Source organism: Aegilops tauschii, chromosome 7 (assembly GCF_002575655.3).
Source record: "Aegilops tauschii subsp. strangulata cultivar AL8/78 chromosome 7, Aet v6.0, whole genome shotgun sequence".
Classification (NCBI taxonomy): Eukaryota; Viridiplantae; Streptophyta; class Magnoliopsida; order Poales; family Poaceae; genus Aegilops; species Aegilops tauschii.
Window position 1 is genome coordinate 146,635,896 of NC_053041.3, and position 17,492 is coordinate 146,653,387.

The 17,492-nt window shown below is 48.2% G+C and overlaps 2 protein-coding genes across 7 annotated transcripts; one reads left to right on the forward strand and one right to left on the reverse strand.

The window, feature by feature from the left end:
• Positions 1-2,713: 2,713 nt before the first annotated feature.
• LOC109764387 (uncharacterized) lies at positions 2,714-3,777 on the reverse strand. The gene is made up of 3 exons (XM_020323223.4): positions 3,642-3,777; positions 3,362-3,507; positions 2,714-3,289 (listed from the first exon to the last, which is right to left on the reverse strand). Exons 2-3 carry the CDS (start codon positions 3,441-3,443, stop codon positions 2,814-2,816), a joined length of 558 nt encoding a protein of 185 aa, XP_020178812.1. The 5' UTR covers positions 3,444-3,507; positions 3,642-3,777; the 3' UTR covers positions 2,714-2,813.
• Positions 3,778-3,854: 77 nt separating this feature from the next.
• LOC109764375 (uncharacterized) lies at positions 3,855-9,153 on the forward strand. 6 transcript variants are annotated; one of them, XR_005764758.3, is made up of 4 exons: positions 3,869-4,427; positions 7,816-8,215; positions 8,402-8,431; positions 8,555-9,153. XR_005764758.3 is itself a non-coding variant. In XM_073505582.1 (4 exons), the coding sequence occupies exons 1-3, from the start codon at positions 4,305-4,307 to the stop codon at positions 7,872-7,874; spliced, it is 237 nt and encodes a 78-aa protein (XP_073361683.1). In that variant the 5' UTR covers positions 3,869-4,304; the 3' UTR covers positions 7,875-7,878; positions 7,958-9,153. The 6 variants fall into 6 exon arrangements, 2 of the variants coding, with proteins under 2 accessions (XP_073361683.1, XP_045087982.1); XM_073505582.1 differs by adding an exon at positions 7,039-7,093 and having other exon boundaries at positions 7,816-7,878; positions 7,958-9,153; XR_002233155.4 differs by lacking the exon at positions 8,402-8,431 and having other exon boundaries at positions 3,855-4,427.
• Positions 9,154-17,492: the final 8,339 nt, after the last annotated feature.

Below are 17,492 nucleotides of genomic sequence, written 5' to 3' on the forward strand. Positions count from 1 at the left end.
ATGGGCGATGACCATGGTGGGATAGACAAGGTTACTTCTTCGTGGACCATTCGTGGGTGGAGCCCTTCGTGGACTCGCGTAGCCGTTACCCTTCGTGGGTTGAAGTCACCATCAACGTGGATGTACGATAGCACCACCTATCGGAACCACGCCAAAAATCTCCATGTCTACATTGCGTTTGTTCCCTCCAAACTCCTCCCTTTACCTTCATATATGCAATGATTTACATTCCGCTGCTATACTCTTAGATTTGCATGTGTAGGTTGATTGCTTCATTTGTGCTAAGTTGCTAAAATCTGTCAAGACTTAAAATTGGGAAAATGCTAGACTTTTATTTGGTCAAGTAGTCTAATCACCCCCGCTCTAGACATACTTTCGATCCTACACCCAGCCTGCTTAAATTTGCCCCTCCGCCGTGAGTTCCCCTTATAGAAATACCCTTCCATGTCGTTTTCTCTCCAGTCAAAGCTGTTTGACTGCTATCGGGCTGTTCCTTTGACATTTTTGCCCTTCCGTCCTTACAGGCGGACCCAAACTTACTGGTTCACTCTCTCTCTCCTCCCTTTCTTCAACCTCCCGACGACAGGCGAGGCGCCTTGGAGACTAGTTGCGCTCGTTGATTTCGAGCTCGGGGAGTGAGGCAATAGCTGATGTAGTTAGTGTGGCCGTCGGGCATGTTTTCTGCGAGCTCCTAGGCGGTTGGTGAGATAAGTGTTGCCACATCGATTTGGCCATTTTGGAGAATTATGGTTCATCAATTTGGGTTTTTTTAGCTTTTAGGTTAAAGGTGTTGGGATTGTTCGGTTTGCCTCTAAGTTCTACATCCCCGAACCGAACTTTTGTGGACTCGAGGTGAGCACGACACAACAGTGCTCGGGGCACAGCCTGATTCCTGCTCGTCGCATTGCCTAGAGAGGAGCAAGCACTGAAAGAAGGTCCTTGGGCTGCCCCCTTGAAGTAATTTTCCCCTTATGTCTGATTTTGCTTCGAATCGTTGCAAATAATAGTTTTATAGGAAGTTGGCCCAAAAAACCTTTTCAACACCGTAAAGTGTCCATAACTTTAGAAGATCCCGTAGAAGTGACATTTCTCCTTGTAGGTTTATTGAAAGATCACCGCCTGAAACTTCACCGCGCGCTCCGTCAGAACCTCATCGAAACGCCGCCGCGCCCGCGCCGCCCCCCCCCCCCCCCCCCCCTGCCGGAACACCGCCTCGCGCGGGCGGCCAGTGCACCGGCTCGCGCCGCCCCTCGCTGGCGGCACCGCATCGCCCGCTGTCACGCGTCACTAACTAACGGGTCCTAGGCAATTATCTATTTTTTGTTTAATTAAAATAAAATGATAAAATTAGGGGAAGAAGTTTAGGGGAATTGGCAAAAATGGCTTTCAGACAAACTTTTACAGAAAGGCCAAAAACCAGTTTTACCAAAAGATTTTTAAGAAAGCTGTTGGAGTTGGTCTAACGCCGCTGGTCCCACCCTCTAGGTCGACCACTCCACATATTCCATTCCCAGCGCATTTGGCAAAATTTGGGAAGGGGAATAGGAGTTTGATGTAGGATGAGAAGCTGCTTGTCCGGCTGCGGCAGGTATTTCAGCCCCTGCCGGTCCCCCGCAGAATCGAGAGAAAGAAACCAACCCACCAACAACACATCGGTGGCTGCAGGGTGAATATCCACCCCGCGCCCATGGACCATGCTGCAAGTGCATTTCCCACTACCGTCCCCATCCGGGCCACACGCGTCCCGCTACTGGCATGTCGGCCTTCTACTTCCCGCTCGGCTCCTCTATAATATCGCCTCTCCTCCCATCCACGGATCACCTCTGGCACTGCCAGCGTTGCTTCCTCCGATCTGATCAAGCGTCCCCTTCGCGCAATCTTTACGTGACATTAATAAAGAGTGCAATGTAAGAGAAAAGCATGCCGCATTATCACTCCACAGGACCAATGAAAGCGACGGCCTGTTTTCTCATCTCGTGCGACGGAGAAAACAATGCAGCGTGTCACTCAGATTTTTCTTTCCAAATCGTTACACCTTTGTATCTTGGACCATCAAGAATGAGAACGCTCACCACATTTCCCATCTGGTCAAAGCGTTGGATCTTCATCCAACCACCATCCTTTTGCACGCGCGTTCTTCTTATTCCTGCACCGTGCTGCCAACCGACGCCGGCCTAGCTGCCCGCCCCTGTCTTTTGTAGTTGGTGAACTACCACGCTAGCCGCGCGCCCGTGCTGCCCATCATTGCGCCGCCGCCGCTCTGGCCATCCATCTAAACCTGAACAATCATCCCTTGGGCTCGCTCCCTGCTTGTTCACGGCTCGCACTCGCCGTGGAGCTCGCGGCCTCCCGGGGGCGTGCTCTGGGCTGCGCTGAAATGGACTAACGCGACGATTTTTTTTCAAACAGTTTTGCTAAAGTATATCTGAATATGCCATAAATATTGTACATCCAAGTTTTGTGTCATTGATCTTACGCGAAGATTCGTGCGGCTGTTTTTTTTTTTCTTTTTCTTTTGATATTTGATTGAGTCCATCCTAAACACACCCTTTTTCGAACGCATGAGGTTTAGCAAAAGTGAAAAATGAGAACACCCGAACAAAGAAAATGGGGTTGGTGAAGATCACGAAGTGTAACGGGAATGCAACATAAACAAAGCGGGAGTGCTCTGCTGCCACTGACGTCTTCCTCCTCGTTGGTTTCACAGTTTCACTTACACGAATGCGGATTTTTTATTGCATAATTTTCGCTGGGATCGGTCGTACATGCGCATCGTTACAGTGCTTATACACGAGGAATTAGAGCGTAACGAGTCACATGACGGTGCAGGCGCCGGACGGGTCCTCCTCGCAGACCATCATGTAGCCGCCGCATGGATACGACGGCGGCATGGTGTACTGGGGCGCCGGCGCCGAGCACTGGCAGCCGCCGTGTCCCTGGTGGCAGCAGCAGCCGGACGGCCCCGCCGGGAACGGGTAGGGGTAGGGGCACGGGTACGGCACCGGCACCTCCACAACCTTGGGCGCCGGAGGGGGCGGCGGCGGCGGCTGTTGCTTCACCTTGACCGTCTCATCCTTACCCGGGCCCGGGGGCTTCACCTTGTCCGTCGGCGGCGGAGGCTTGGGATCCTGTTTCTTGATCGGCTCGACGGTCTCGATCTCCTTGATGATGTTGCACGCCTTGCAGCAGAGCTTGTCGCCCAGCTTGTCGGCGTCGAAGGGGCCCGACACGATCACGTGGTTCTTCTTCTCGTCGTACTTGATGTCGTCGATGATGAACTCACCCTTCTCTGCAACCAAAGATTTTCCTCAGCCTCGTTGCAGCTAAGAGAGACATGAACAGCTCGCGAGGAAATACGTACCCCTGATCCTCTCGAGCACCTTCCTGATCTTGGCGTGGCAGCGGCCGCAGTCGAGGTCTACCTTGACGATGATGGTCGGCATCTCTGCACGGCACGCAGCTCCCTGACCACGACTCTGGTTGAATTTTTGTCTACCTTATCTTGCTCTGGAGAGCAGAGAGAAGACGTTTGTTAATTGCAACTGATTTAGGTAGAAAAGGAAGTAATAGTAGATCAATAAACAAGAAGGCCTGATAGTAACGGTGGTGGAGGAGGAGGAGGGCAAGAATAGGGTCATCACCTTACTCTCATCCGCAGGAGACTTGCTGACGAAAATGGGTGAGAAGCCAAGCCAGGAAGAAGTCTCCATAAAAGGACGCAGCGGCACGACACTTGGCTGCACCGTCGACCACGCCCGAAAAAGCCGAGCCGCATGTCGCCTTCAAGTCTGTTACGTACTCCCTCCGTAAACTTTTATAAGAGGGTTTAGGAATTGTAGTTCAAATTTCGTAACGCTACGAAAATCTTGTCGTTTCCCATTTTGCCCCTCCCTCGCCTCACTCACTCGCGATTCCCCTCCTCTCCTCACTCACTCTGAAATCCCTAGCTCGCCCGCGCCGCTCTTCCTCTGGCCCGCGCCGCTCTCCCTCTCGCCCACGCCGCTCTCCCTCTGGCCCGTGCCGTTCTCCCTCTCACCCACGCGGCTTGCCTGCGTCTACGTCGCCGCTTCTCCCTTTCGCCCGCGCCGCCTCTCCCTCTCGCTGGCTTCGCATGCGCCACCTTCTCCTGCTCAAGCCAAAGCTGGCTTTTTTACTGAAGTCCAGGAAGAGCAGCAGTAGTGCGGGGCAGACAGCCTTGTCCTGCTCGACGACGGTGGCAGCGTTCTCCGGCTCGACGACGGCGGCGACAAACGCTAGCGCTCCTCGTCTTCCTCGACCTGCAAGGAGGAGCACCGGTACTGGAGATGCGGCTGCTGCTGCCAGGTCTGCACGACGTGGAGGTCCTGCAGATGCGGTTGCTGCTCTGGCGGGCGAGGGGGAGTTCAAGCTGCCGGGCGACTTCAACTTCATCTTCATCTGCAGATCAGGTCAGACTTCATCTTCGTCCCCTTGTGTGCTCTGATTGTGTGCTTTGCTTCAGAGATGCTAAGAAAAACTTGTTCATGCTCTGCTTGTGTTCTCTGCTTCAGATTGTGTGCTCTGATGATTATTTCAATTCTGCACTTTTTTGTTAAGACAGACTTGGGATAGGATCTTCATGCACTGTAGAGTGATGATTATTTACAGAAATTAAATGATGTTCTGAACAAAAATTAGGAACATGGAGGGAGTAGTAGATGTATACAGAGCAACCAGAGCACTACTGATGATGTCACTTCATATTTTGTGTTTAGTCTTTGCTCCTGAGTCAATTTTTGCAAGAGTATTCACCAGAGATTCAAAATACTCCAGCAAGCTTCACTAGTTACTCCTACTGGTGGTTCACTATTTACTGTTAATTCACCAGCAAGCTTTCCAACAAGGAGTACTCATGAAAGTTTCGGAATGAATCTGTTGATGGTTCACTGTTTATTTGCTTGATTACTGTTAATTGAAAATAGAGTACGCAAAACTAGAATATTGCTTGCTAGAGAAGAATATTTAGTGAGCATGATTGTGTAGAAATTTTTCATTTGGTACTTGGAGTAGAATATTGCTTGCTGGAGTTGCTTGCTTACTGTTAATTGAAAATAGACTAAGCAGCTAATCTAGTGTTGCTCATGGAGTAGTTGTAGAGCATGCTCCTGTCCTCTCCTTTCCTCTCCACTCTCCTCTCCACTCTTGTCCTCTCCTCTCCACTCTTCTCCATTCAGAAAACTTCAATAAATTCAGAAACTTCCATATAATTCGGAAAACTTAAAAAAAACAGAAACTTCCACATAAAATTTGGAAATTTCCATAAAGTTAAGAAACTTGCATATAATTTCAGAAGCTTGCACACTCCATTTCAAACAACACATATGGAGTACTCCATTTCAAACAACACAATATAATCCATTTCATACCTACAAATAATCCATATCCACAAACAATACAAGTCTCATGAATGCACTTCCACAAACAAGTTTCATCATAGCACTACAAGTCTCAACATACTCCACAACAAGTTGCAAGCATTGCAAGTCTTGACATACTCCACTACTCCATGATATCTTGTTCTAGAATCTCCATGGCATTTTCATAAACCTCACGGGGAAAGTGAATCCTAGGCGGTAGGATTCCTTGCCTTTCCAATCTCTCCTTGCGCAAATGTGGAATTTTGTATGAATTTTCTCCTCCATGGTTCATCACCTCTACCATGATGGTCTGAAGTGTTAGAAATATTCTGTTGAGTTTCCCGGCATCATACTCATCAAATTCTTCCTGTACACCTTGAATCAGTTCTTTGATAGTCGTGGGTGCTCTGCAATCGGTCAAAGACTCAAGGGATCTGAAATATCCAAGCTCAAGTGCGTTTAGATCAGGAGAATTTGGAGGCTGGTTTATTATTTTAATGTCCAGACCAGTTGTAGCCACAGCTTCTGCAAACTCTGCATCACCGGGAAGAATGTGTGTTCTCACGTTATCTTGTTGGATCAATATTGGATTAGTATCATCTGCGGGCCAAACTTCCTTTATTCCTGGAACCACTTTTTCTATCATATACCTCCTCATTACCCGTCGGTTCACGTTGACGGACTTCATTTCAATGGTCCCTCTTGCTCTATATTCGCTTCTTCTAGCAGCGGGAATCTCTTGCACAAAGGGCCATACACCAATTTTACCGGAGAATGTCATATTGCCTTCAGCGTCATATCTGGGTCGAGCAACAGCGGTCAGAAACATCACTTTCCCAATACAGTTCTGACCGGATCATCTTCCTCCGGGAGGAGGTAGTAGTTTCTGTTCATTTTCGTCATATAGAACCACTTTTCGTCAATATGCACAATGTTGTGCATACCAATGAACTTAGGTCTTGGAGCTGCTAAGGTGGTCTCGTCAAGCATTGACAAACAAAACTTGATCCTCTCTCTTCTATTCTTTTCTTTCAAGGATGGCTTCAGACGATTGGAGTGCCACCTAATCTTGCGAAGCTTGAGTTTCTTGTAGAGTGTAGTATGACTGACACCCAATTGGCGAGCAAGTGACCTGAGAGTCGACCTTCTGTTCAATGGAACTGTGGGGATTTGGGATAGAGTATCATCCTTTCCTTTTCTTCCGCATCTTCCTTTCCTTTTGCTGGATACATCCACCTCCCGACCAAGTGCTATTTGTTCCTTTGCTGTCGTCCAAATTTTCCGAATATGTTGAACACCAACTTGAAAAATTTGAGCAACATCCTTCTTGTCATTTCTTTTGAACTTGCCACCCCTGGCCAGATTCAGGGTATGCAGTGCCATGTAGGCAGCATATCTCTGCTCAGCTATCATTGGCATTCTTTGCCTACGTATGTGCTGACTACCTACAGTAGCAAAAGAAAAAGGAAATTAGGGAAGTGATGGAGGCCTTAATGATCACAAGATAGACCACATGTTGTGGGTAGCTAGCTAGAGTGGCTAGCAGGAGTACCTGCTGCTTGACCATGCACTGCTTCTTCTACTTGGAGTTCCATACCAACTTCTTCTTGGAGTTCCATGTCAACTTCTTCTTGGAGCTCCATATCAACTTATTCTCCTGCAGGTGGAGTATTTGCTTGAGGTCCAGGTTCATCCTCTTCTGGTGGAGAACAATTCAGGTCAAAGTTCATCATCTTCGCGATGTTGCTGATGCTGCTGCTAATTTACTGCTGCTGTTGTTGCTTGAGCTACTGCTGTTGCTACTGTGTTTGTTGCTGGAGTACTTGCTTGAGCTACTGCTGCTAATTTGTTGATGGAGTACTTGATTGAGTGACTGCTGCTGCCATTGTGTTGCTGCTGTTGTTGTGTCGATGCTGCTCTTGCTTATATCTGCAGGAACAAATCTATGAAATGACACAATCTTCAATTTATATGGTTCAGAATTGGTTAGGTTTATAAGCTAAAACATCAGATATGCATTTAAAATGGACAGCATTTGTACAGTTCATTTCCTGCAGGATAATGTGAATATGGTTCCTGTTTGAAGAATTACCCGCTGAATTTATATGGAGTAGTTTCTGAATAAGAGTAGTAATGCAGAATAGTGTGAATTTATATGCATTAGCTTATTCAGCTGTAGAGATTCATATACATTTGCCCAGATTGACCAAATAAATTTGAACTCTTTGTAATACTCCGTTAGAGAAAAAAATTATATGGAGTATCATTAGATGCTGTTGTACGGATTCATAGTAATGCTGCTGTAGAGACAAAATGCTCCTTCATGGTACTCCTCCTTTTATTTATATAGAAATGCAGGAGTACTCTAGGATCATTCAACTGATCCATTTGTAAATTTTGTGTCAATCTGCTGAATCTAGTAATCCTTGGCATTTTGCAGGCGCGTACGATTCGCTTGATTCGGGTGGGAACATTACAATCAAGTGGGCACTGGAATGATCATGTGATGCACTGTTTGAAGTTAAGACTAATTCAGTTCAGTCTGTTTGAAGCTAAGACAAATTTCCTTGGCATTTCACTAGATGTGGTGTTAATGGCCTGAAGATTTTATCAGATTATCCACCATTCATCCTGCAACCGGACTGGCAAATACTGCTGAATATGTTCAGATGCAGAAATTGGAACAAAGGAAAACATCACATGCTCCGACCAGATTAATTTCCAACTTAGCTGGATGCCTAGTTATGGGAATCGACCAGATTAATTTCCAACTCAGCTAGATCCTTGCTATGGAGACAGAGGAGTCGTAGGTTGGGCATCGCCCCCTCCTCAAATCCCAGGTACGCCATAACATCTCCTTGTCTCCCCTATCAGTTCAGTTCAGTCTGTTTGAAGCTAAGATCAATTCAGTGCATGCCCCTATCGCTACAGAAGTGCACATCAGCTTTCTCATTCTTACATGAGCAAATTTCATGAAAAGAATCTTCTATGGGAACACATCGATTTGGTTTTTTTTTCAAATGCAGGAGTACTATGGATTACAGAAGAATTGATTTGTAAGATTGCCCACAAGTGATACTGTGCAGAAAATTGTGAAATTAGTCTGACTTCTATTGTACAGAAGAATTGATTTGTAAGATTGCACACAAGAATTGATCTGAGTTCTGCTGTTGTGCAAGGGGAGAGGCGAGGAGAACCTGCCTGGAAGCAACGTGTTGCGGCGGCGGGGACGAGCTAGGTGGGCTGGGCGCGGCGAGGACCAATCTGGGGCGGCGACGACCAAGCTGGGCGGGGGCGGCTACCAAGCAGGCACAGCGGCGGCCAAGCTGGGCGGGCGCGGCAGCAACCAAGCGGGCGCAGAGGAGGCCGAACTGGGCACCTGGGATCGGGACCGAGTGCCTGCAGGCGGGGCCCGCGCGCTTGGACGAAGGGGATGACGCGAGCTCCTGCAGGAGGAAGACGGGACGCTGGAGAAGGAAGACGGGCGAGCTCCTGTAGGAAGAAGACGACGCGAGCTCTGGAGGAGGAAGACGACTCAAATTTCAAATCGAGGGTAAAACTGTCCATTTCCCCATTTGTCGGCTATGTCTGAAAATTGTAAACGCTCTTATAAAAGTTTACAGAGGGAGTATTTCGCATTCCTTTTGAAAGCATTACTAATAATGTTTTATTTCGTTCCTCAAAAAATATATTTTATTTTGAGATTGTCAAGAAAAAAAGTGTAATTTTGAAAACTTCCAACGATTAATAAAAGTTAAAGATGAAAAGTAAAATAAAACCAGATACATGGACAATGGACCACCTAGCAACAATTATAGGCTTGCAATGGACGAAAGGCGCGTCACAGTCATCGTCTCGCTAAGCGGGGCTTACCGCATAACTATTCTTGTTATTTCTGCAATTCTGCAAGCAAGTATAATAGAGCTGAGTCAGCGGGCTATAAGGAATAAACTAGTATATTTCTGCTTAGTTGGAGGAAAGAGAAGAGGAGAGATAAGGTAAGCGGGCTCTTCGTGAAGAGCCGGCTCTAGCACATGTTTTTAGGCACTTTGTGAGAATGAAAGGTGGGCCACATAATAAAAAAAATAATACACTCTTTTGATGTACTATTATACATGTTGGCTATAAGATGGACTGTAGATGACATGACACTGGCTTATAGCCAGCAGCTGGCTATACTATTAACCATGCTCTAAAAAACGGCCCACCGCTTTTTCATGGGATGCAACGTCATTTCGATCATGTGGAATGCGGTCCTTCAATGGGCTAGCTTGAGTAGATTTACATCTCTCAGACTAGTGTTCCTCTGTGACTGATGGCAGAATGCTAGATTGAGAGCTCATGGCACAAGACCTGGCGCGTGTTTGGTTGTTTTCGCTGTCGGGCCTGGCTTAGAGAGAAAAAACGAGCCAGGCTAAGCAGGGCCTGGGTAAGAAAAACATGATTAAAAACGTAAATGACCAGTTGATTGGTTGCCTGCATTAAAGGTCTTAATTTTCACCTGGCGTTTGGTTGCATACATACATATGATTACCAATGTTAACAACAAAACTTAACAGCCATCATGTTGGGCTTGACATTTCATCAAACACTTTGTGCGCGCCGGAGGTGCCCACCAGCAGCTCCCGGCAACTGTGGACGCGCCCGACTCGCCGCCATGGCCGTGGCCGCGCCCGGCTCGCCGCGGTCGTGGACGAGCATGAGCCGGACGTTGTTGAGAATCTTGCCGCGCCCGTCACCTCTCGGAGAGCCTCTGCGCTGGCCGCCTCGTCTTCGCCGGCTCCGCCCGCGCTCTCGTCGTCGTCGCCGGCGACAGCGGAAACGTCACGCCGCCCCGCCGGCTCCACCACCACGTCTACGCCGGCGTACCTCGCCTTCGCGTCCGCGCCTCCGCGTCTGCATGCTGCGTTGTTTGATGTGCTCAGAGCATACCAAGCTCTGCGCTGAGCCACTGACAGTGCCATGTGCGCATAGCCATTCTCTAGTCAAGCTCACGATCTGCATGCGCATCGACTACACGAAGGCATTTTCACACTTACAACCAGTTCGATCTTCAATTTGTAGGCAAGAAAAACCGTTGAGAGTCGAGATGAGCAGAGACTCCGCGCTGCCGTTCCCGCCGCCGGGGCAGGCCAGCTTCGGGATGGTGTGCCCGAAGCGAGTTAATTGCATGGAAGTACCACACTTCGGCATGTCGTAACGAATCAGTATCATTAGTCATTTTTTTTGCCATGCAGTACCAACTTTAAACTTAAGTGTTGCAAAACAGTCTAAGCCATGTATAAACGCGTATTGATGGTGTATCTGACCGCTGGGACCCGTGTGTCAGGAGCTAACCTGGCATTTTTTTTTGCAGAAAACACCTTTGTTGTAAATTTAATCACTCAAAGCTCCCTGCCTCCCCTGTGCCACGCCGCCTCGACCTTGCCGGCCTCCCCTCGCTGGAGCCCCATCGCTGGCTCACCAGAGCAGCCACTGGCTCGACAGAGCACCGGTGCCCCTCTCCCTTCTCCTTCATTTCCTCTCCTCTTTGCTAGCTCGCCAGGGCGGTGGTGGTCTTTGACGCTGGTGGGATGCGCAGGTTGGTGATGGTGGCCGTGTGGGCGTCGCCCGGATCTGGTGTTAGGCGACGGGGGTTGAGGGCGGCGCGGCGGCGTGGTCGCCGGTGGCCGAACGGGAAACGACCGCTGGAATCAACCCCCACCGCTGTGTTCCTCGTCAGATCCGCTCGAGGTAGACGAGCCAGAATCGCATGGGCTGCAGGACGGCCCAATCGTGGCCCAGTGAGGCCAGCACATTGTTTTTTCTGTGGGGAGTGAGGCCAGCACATATAGACCTAAAAAGAACAATTATTTTCATTTTTGTGCAATTATATGTTAGTACTATTTAGTGACAAGCAGCAGACCCACGCACGGCAAGATTTTATGTGGGTTAGTATTATTTACTGCCAAGCATGGACTTTTTTCTAAAATTTATGTAGATTAAAAGATCAAATGTAAGAAAATTTTACGTGACTTCACTCAGGACCACACGCATGGACAACTATTATGCATCATCAATATATTTTTGAAATACACAATTAAACAAATTATATGCCCAACTTACAGTTACTGCATATATTTTTTGTATTTTTTTAATGCACAGTTACTCAAGAAAAATGATAACATGTACTAAAAATTATTGTGTAATCATAATAAATTTTATATTTCATGACGCACATTTTAGAAAATACATTTACAATTTTTAAATACGTGTTCAATATTTCCCAAAAATGTTCTGAACATTTTTTTCTTCAAATGCACAAACACTTTATTTACCTTTCAGAGTAATTTTAAATTTTTTTGAACGTCAACCCAAAAAACAAAGCAGAGACCAGCAGGTTTATTCTTCAGAGCTTGGGTATTCTTCAGACATTGTATACTATAAAATGTTCAACATATATACGATGAACTTTTTAATATATTATGCAATGAACTATTTTCAATTATATGACACGACAAACATTTTTTTAATGTCATATATTATATTTTTAGTATCGTATAAAAATCGGAACAGCTAGGAGTTTAAGGCGTATACGCGTACTAGTTGACGCATAGGATGTTGGATTATGGATGGGCTTAGGCCCATATAAGACACTAATCCCTGGTTAATCTTGAGGCCCATGTATGAGATGGCAGGTGGTGGGAAGTTTTGTCCCACCTTGCTAGTTGAGGAGAGTTGAGACCCCTTTATAAGGGCTGCTCTATCACTTGCCATTGGGAGCTTGGGAAGAGGAGTGGTACACGCGCGCTCATCCTCTGCCGCACGCGCCGTGGATTGCGGGGATGAGCCGAGCGTCTCGACGCGACTGCTCCCGATCCGTCCCCAACTCCGTTCGCCTCTGCATCCACTACTTCCTCTGCATCGACACCATGGCCGACGACGACGCCGCTAAGAAGAAGGCCACGGACGACGCCGAGGCTGTTGCTGCCGCCGCCGCGTTGGCCTGGCCAACCGGAGGGTATGATCTGTTCATCCCTCGTTTACTCGTACTTATGCTAGCCGTATATGTGCTGCTCATAGAAGGTTCGATTCTATGTTCTGTACGTGCTAGTATCGCTATGTGACGCATACCTTTTATGCCATGCTTACTGTTTACTCGTGGATAAGTCTAATCGGAAAAGTGCTAATATTTCCAACATAGGATGCGCAAGCAAGCGCTGCAAACCACTAGGTGCGGGATCGATTTCCGTCGGACGGGCGCGCGATTTTCTACTTCGTAAAAAAACGAATGACCCAAAATATAAAAACATCTACGCGTGCTTGTTGAAGCAAAAGGAGTAACAGCGCAGCGGCAGCGAGCTACCCAGTAGAGACGCACGTCGCGGTTTCGAATCCCTGCGGCACTCGCGCATGCGTTTATTTTCCAAAAATGATTTTTTGTGGCAACATCTTTTTTTAACAAACAGAGGATATATGCATGATTAAATAAAAAGTAAGGGTTGTTTTTGTAAAAGAGCATGCCACGTCAGCCCTGACGCACGGGTCCCAGCGGTCAGATACACCGTCAATACGCGCTTATACGGCTGTCAGACCATTTTGCAACACTTAGGCTTAGAGTTGGTACTGCATGGCAAAAAAAGACTAATGGTACTGATTCGTTACGACGTGCCGAAGTATGGTAGTTCCCTGCAATTAACTCGCCCGAAGCCGATGACGGCCTTGACCCGCATGCCGCCTGCGATGCGCGCACGCAACGGCCGATAATCAAAAAGCGCAAGTTGGGACCAAAGACCATGGACTGTGTTTTTCTTGGCTATGCCAAGCATAGCGTTGGCTATAGATTTCTAGTGGTGAAATCTGAGGTACCTGGCCAGAAGGTCGGTACAATTATAGAGTCTAGGGATGCTACATTCTTTGAGGATATTTTCCCCATGAGAGATATGCAAAGCAATTCTAGACTGGAATCTGATGAGACTCATGAACCTGCTATTCCGATGGAATATTATGAACATAAAAGTGATAAGAGTTCCATAGAGGATGACGAGGAAGCTCCTGTTAGGAGCAAGAGACAGAGGACTGCAAAGTCCTTTGGTGATAATTTTCTCGTGTAGCTCGTGGATGATGATACTCCCAGCTCCATTTCAGAAGCTTATGCTTCTCCGGATGCTGGCTATTGGAAGGATGCGGTCCGTAGTGAGATGGATTCCATCTTGGCTAACGGGACATGGGAGATCACTGATCGTCCTTATGGTTGTCGACCATTGGGATGTAAGTGGGTGTTCAAAAAGAAGCTTAGGCCCGATGGTACTGTTGAGAAGTACAAGGCTAGGCTTGTGGCCAAGGGTTACACCCACAAAGAAGAAGAGGATTTCTTTGACACTTATTCACCTGTGGCTAGAATGACAACCATTTGAGTGTTACTCGCTTTGGCTGCCTCGCATGGTCTTCTTGTTCATCAGATGGATGTTAAGACGACTTTCCTTAACGGAGAGCTAGACGAGGAAATTTACATGCAACAACCGGATGGCTTTGTAGTAAATGGTCAGGAAAGAAAGGTGTGTAAGCTAGTGAAATCTTTGTATGGCCTGAAACAAGCGCCTAAGAAATGGCATGAGAAGTTCAACACTACTCTGACATCTGCTGACTTTGTTGTGAACGAAGCTGGCAAATGTGTATACTATCGCTATGGTGGGGGCGAAGGAGTTATACTGTGTCTGTATGTCGATGGCATACTGATATTTGGGACCCACCTCAAGGTCATTGAGGAGGTCAAGTCTTTTCTATCTCAAAACTTTGAGATGAAAGACCTAGGTGTGGCTGATGTTATCTTGAACATCAAGCTACTGAGAAATTCTGAGGGTGGAATTACACTTTTGCAATCCCACTATGTTGAGAAGATTTTGAGCCGTTTTGGATATTCGGACTGCAAACCTTCTGCAACACCATATGATCCTAGCGTGCGGATTCGAAAGTTCGAAGGCATGGCTGTAGATCAATTGAGATATTCTCAAGTGGTTTGTTCACTGATGTACCTAGCATGTGCTACTCATCCTGACATCACATTTGCTGTATGCAAACTGAGCCGGTTTGTTTCCAATCCGGGAGATGTGCATTGTCATGCTGTTGAGTGAGTGATGCGTTATTTGCAAGGTACTGCGAACTATGGAATTCACTATTCTGGGTACCCGACGGTACTTGAGGGTTATAGATGCTGATGAGATGAAAGCCACAAGTGGACATGTCTTCACACTTGGTGGTGGTGCTGTTTCCTGGAAGTCTTGCAAGCAGACGATCTTAACCAGATCGACTATGGAAGCAGAACTCACAGCATTAGACACATCATGCGACGAAGCAGAATGGCTTCGAGAGCTTTTTATGGATTTGCCGGTGGTTGATAAACCAGTGCCGGCTGTCCTTATGAACTGTGACAATCAAACAGTGATTGCCAAGACTAAGAGTTCAAAGGACAACATGAAATCCACAAAGCACATAAGAAGAAGATTGAAATCTGTCAGAAAATCAAGAAACTCCGGAGTAATAGCGTTGGATTATATCCAGACGGCTAAGAATCTGGCAGACCCTTTTACGAAAGGGCTATCACGGATTGTGATAGAAAATGCATCGAGGGAGATGGGTATGAGACCCACGTAAGTTGCCATGGGGGTAACCCAACCTATGTGATCGGAGATCCCGTGAATTAGGACCTGGGAAAACAATCCAGCGGTCAACTGAGGAGAGTACCCTTAATAAACCCACTCCGTTGGAGATGCAGTAATACTCTCAATTCTGTAAGGCAGTCTGACTTAATGTGTTCCAAAGCTTATGTAAGCAAGATGCTAACCTACAGAGCATTCTTTGGAGGAACACACCTATGTGAGCCCAACTGCTGGTCACAGTCTATGAGATTGGGTAATCTCTAGTAAGCTCATGAGAAGGTACGGAGTATGACTAATAAGCTCCACCCGTGGGGTTTAGCCTACGACAGCCATGTATCAGCTGACAATCGGCGAAACTTCTGCACGCCAAACTGACAATTCAAGGCATAGTCCATTGTTCAGTTGTGAAGAAGTCTAATCCTATTGCTCTAGGTGGAAGTTCAACTTAACAGTCTCCACTGAAAATCCTGGTATATCAAACATTGTTTGGAACAGTTGACAAACTTATGTGCCTCGAGATCTGGTGGGGGATTGTTGGATTATGGATGGGCTTAGACTCATATAAGACACTAATCCCTGGTTAATCTTGAGGCCCATGTATGAGATGGCAGGTGGTGGGAAGTTTAGTCCCACCTTTCTAGTTGAGGAGAGTTGAGACCCCTTTATAAGGGCTGCTCTACCACTTGCCATTGGGAGCTTGGGAAGAGGAGTGGTACACGCGCGCTCCTCCTCCGCCGCCCGCCTCGCCTCGTCACGACGCGCGCGCGCCGCGGGTTGCGGGAATGACTCGAGACGAAGCTTATTTTTGCCTCTCAGGAACGAATTAATTAATCAGGGATTAATTAACGAGTCGCTAACATGTGGGCCACTATCCAAGACGTTGGACTGTGGGCTGACTTGCGTTGCCGGGATTCATCGACTCCCTTGCCGGGGGTGCGACCCTTGCCGGGACCCGCGTTGCCAGGATTCGTAGACTCCCTTGCCGGGACTGCGACCCTTGCCGGGAACAACGACTCCCTTGCCGGGAGTGGGCCGACTTGGTCGTGGGCCTCGGCAAGGCCCAGGACTTTCTTCCTTACGGACTATATAAGAAGGCTCTGGCCAGTGAAGTAGCCTAGTTCGGTTCACTCACTCCCTCTTGCGTGACCTAGCCGTCATCTATTGTTCCTCACTCTGTGCTGCCTCCGGTGATCCCATCCCGACGACCTCGTGCACGGCTGGTCGGGAGAGCAGGTGCCTCCGGAACCCTGTCGTTCGAGATCCTGCCCGGGAGAACGGCAATAAGGTTTTTGGGGAGCGTCTCGACGCGACTGCTCCCGATCCGTCCCCAACTCCGTTCGCCTCTGCTTCCACTACTTCCTCTGCATCGACACCATGGCCGACCACACCACCGCTAAGAAGAAGGCCACGGACGACGCCGAGGCTGCTGCTGCCGCCGCCGCGTTGGCCTGGCCAACCGGAGGGTATGATCTGTTCATCCCTCGTTTACTCGTACTTATGCTAGCCGTATATGTGCTGCTCATAGAAGGTTCGATTCTATGTTCTGTACGTTCTAGTATGCTTAGGTATCGCTATGAGATGCATACCTTTTATGCCATGCTTACTGTTTACTCGTGGATAAGTCTAATCGGAAAAGTGCTAATATTTCCAACATAGGATGCGCAAGCAAGCGCTGCAAACGACTAGCGCGGGATCGATTTCCGTCGGACGGGCGCGCGATTTTCTACTTCGTAGAAAAAACGAATGACCCAAAATATAAAAACATCTACGCGTGCTTGTTGAAGCAAAAGGAGTAACAGCGCAGCGGCAGCGAGCTACCCAGTAGAGCCGCACGTCGCGGTTTCGAATCCCTGCGGCACCCGCGCGTGCGTTTATTTTCGAAAAATGATTTTTTGTGGCAACATCTTTTTTTAACAAACAGAGGATATATGCGTGATTAAATAAAAAGTAAGGGTTGTTTTTGTAAAAGAGCATGTCACGTCAGCCCTGACGCACGGGTCCCAGCGGTCAGATACACCGTCAATACGCGCTTATACGGCTGTCAGACCGTTTTGCAACACTTAGGCTTAGAGTTGGTACTGCATGGCAAAAAAATGACTAATGGTACTGATTCGTTACGACGTGCCGAAGTATGGTAGTTCCCTGCAATTAACTCGCCCGAAGTCGATGACGGCCTTGACCCGCATGCCGCCTGCGCTGCGCGCACGCAACGGCCGCGACCACGTCCGCTCGGACGCCGGGTACGCCAAGGGGAAATCCGCGCGGTCGCTCGACCAGGTGCCCGGTCGCGTTCACGGTGGCCGCAGGTTCCGCTCCGCCGGGTCGCCTCGCCGCTGTTCTGCCCCCGGCCGCGTCCACGCTGGCCGCAGTCTCCGCTGCGTCGGGCCGCCTCACCTCGCCGCTACTCCGCCGGGTCGCTGCTCCGCATCTAACATCGCGGCACCGGCTGGTCACGGTAGCAGAGCACCGCGCGGAACCG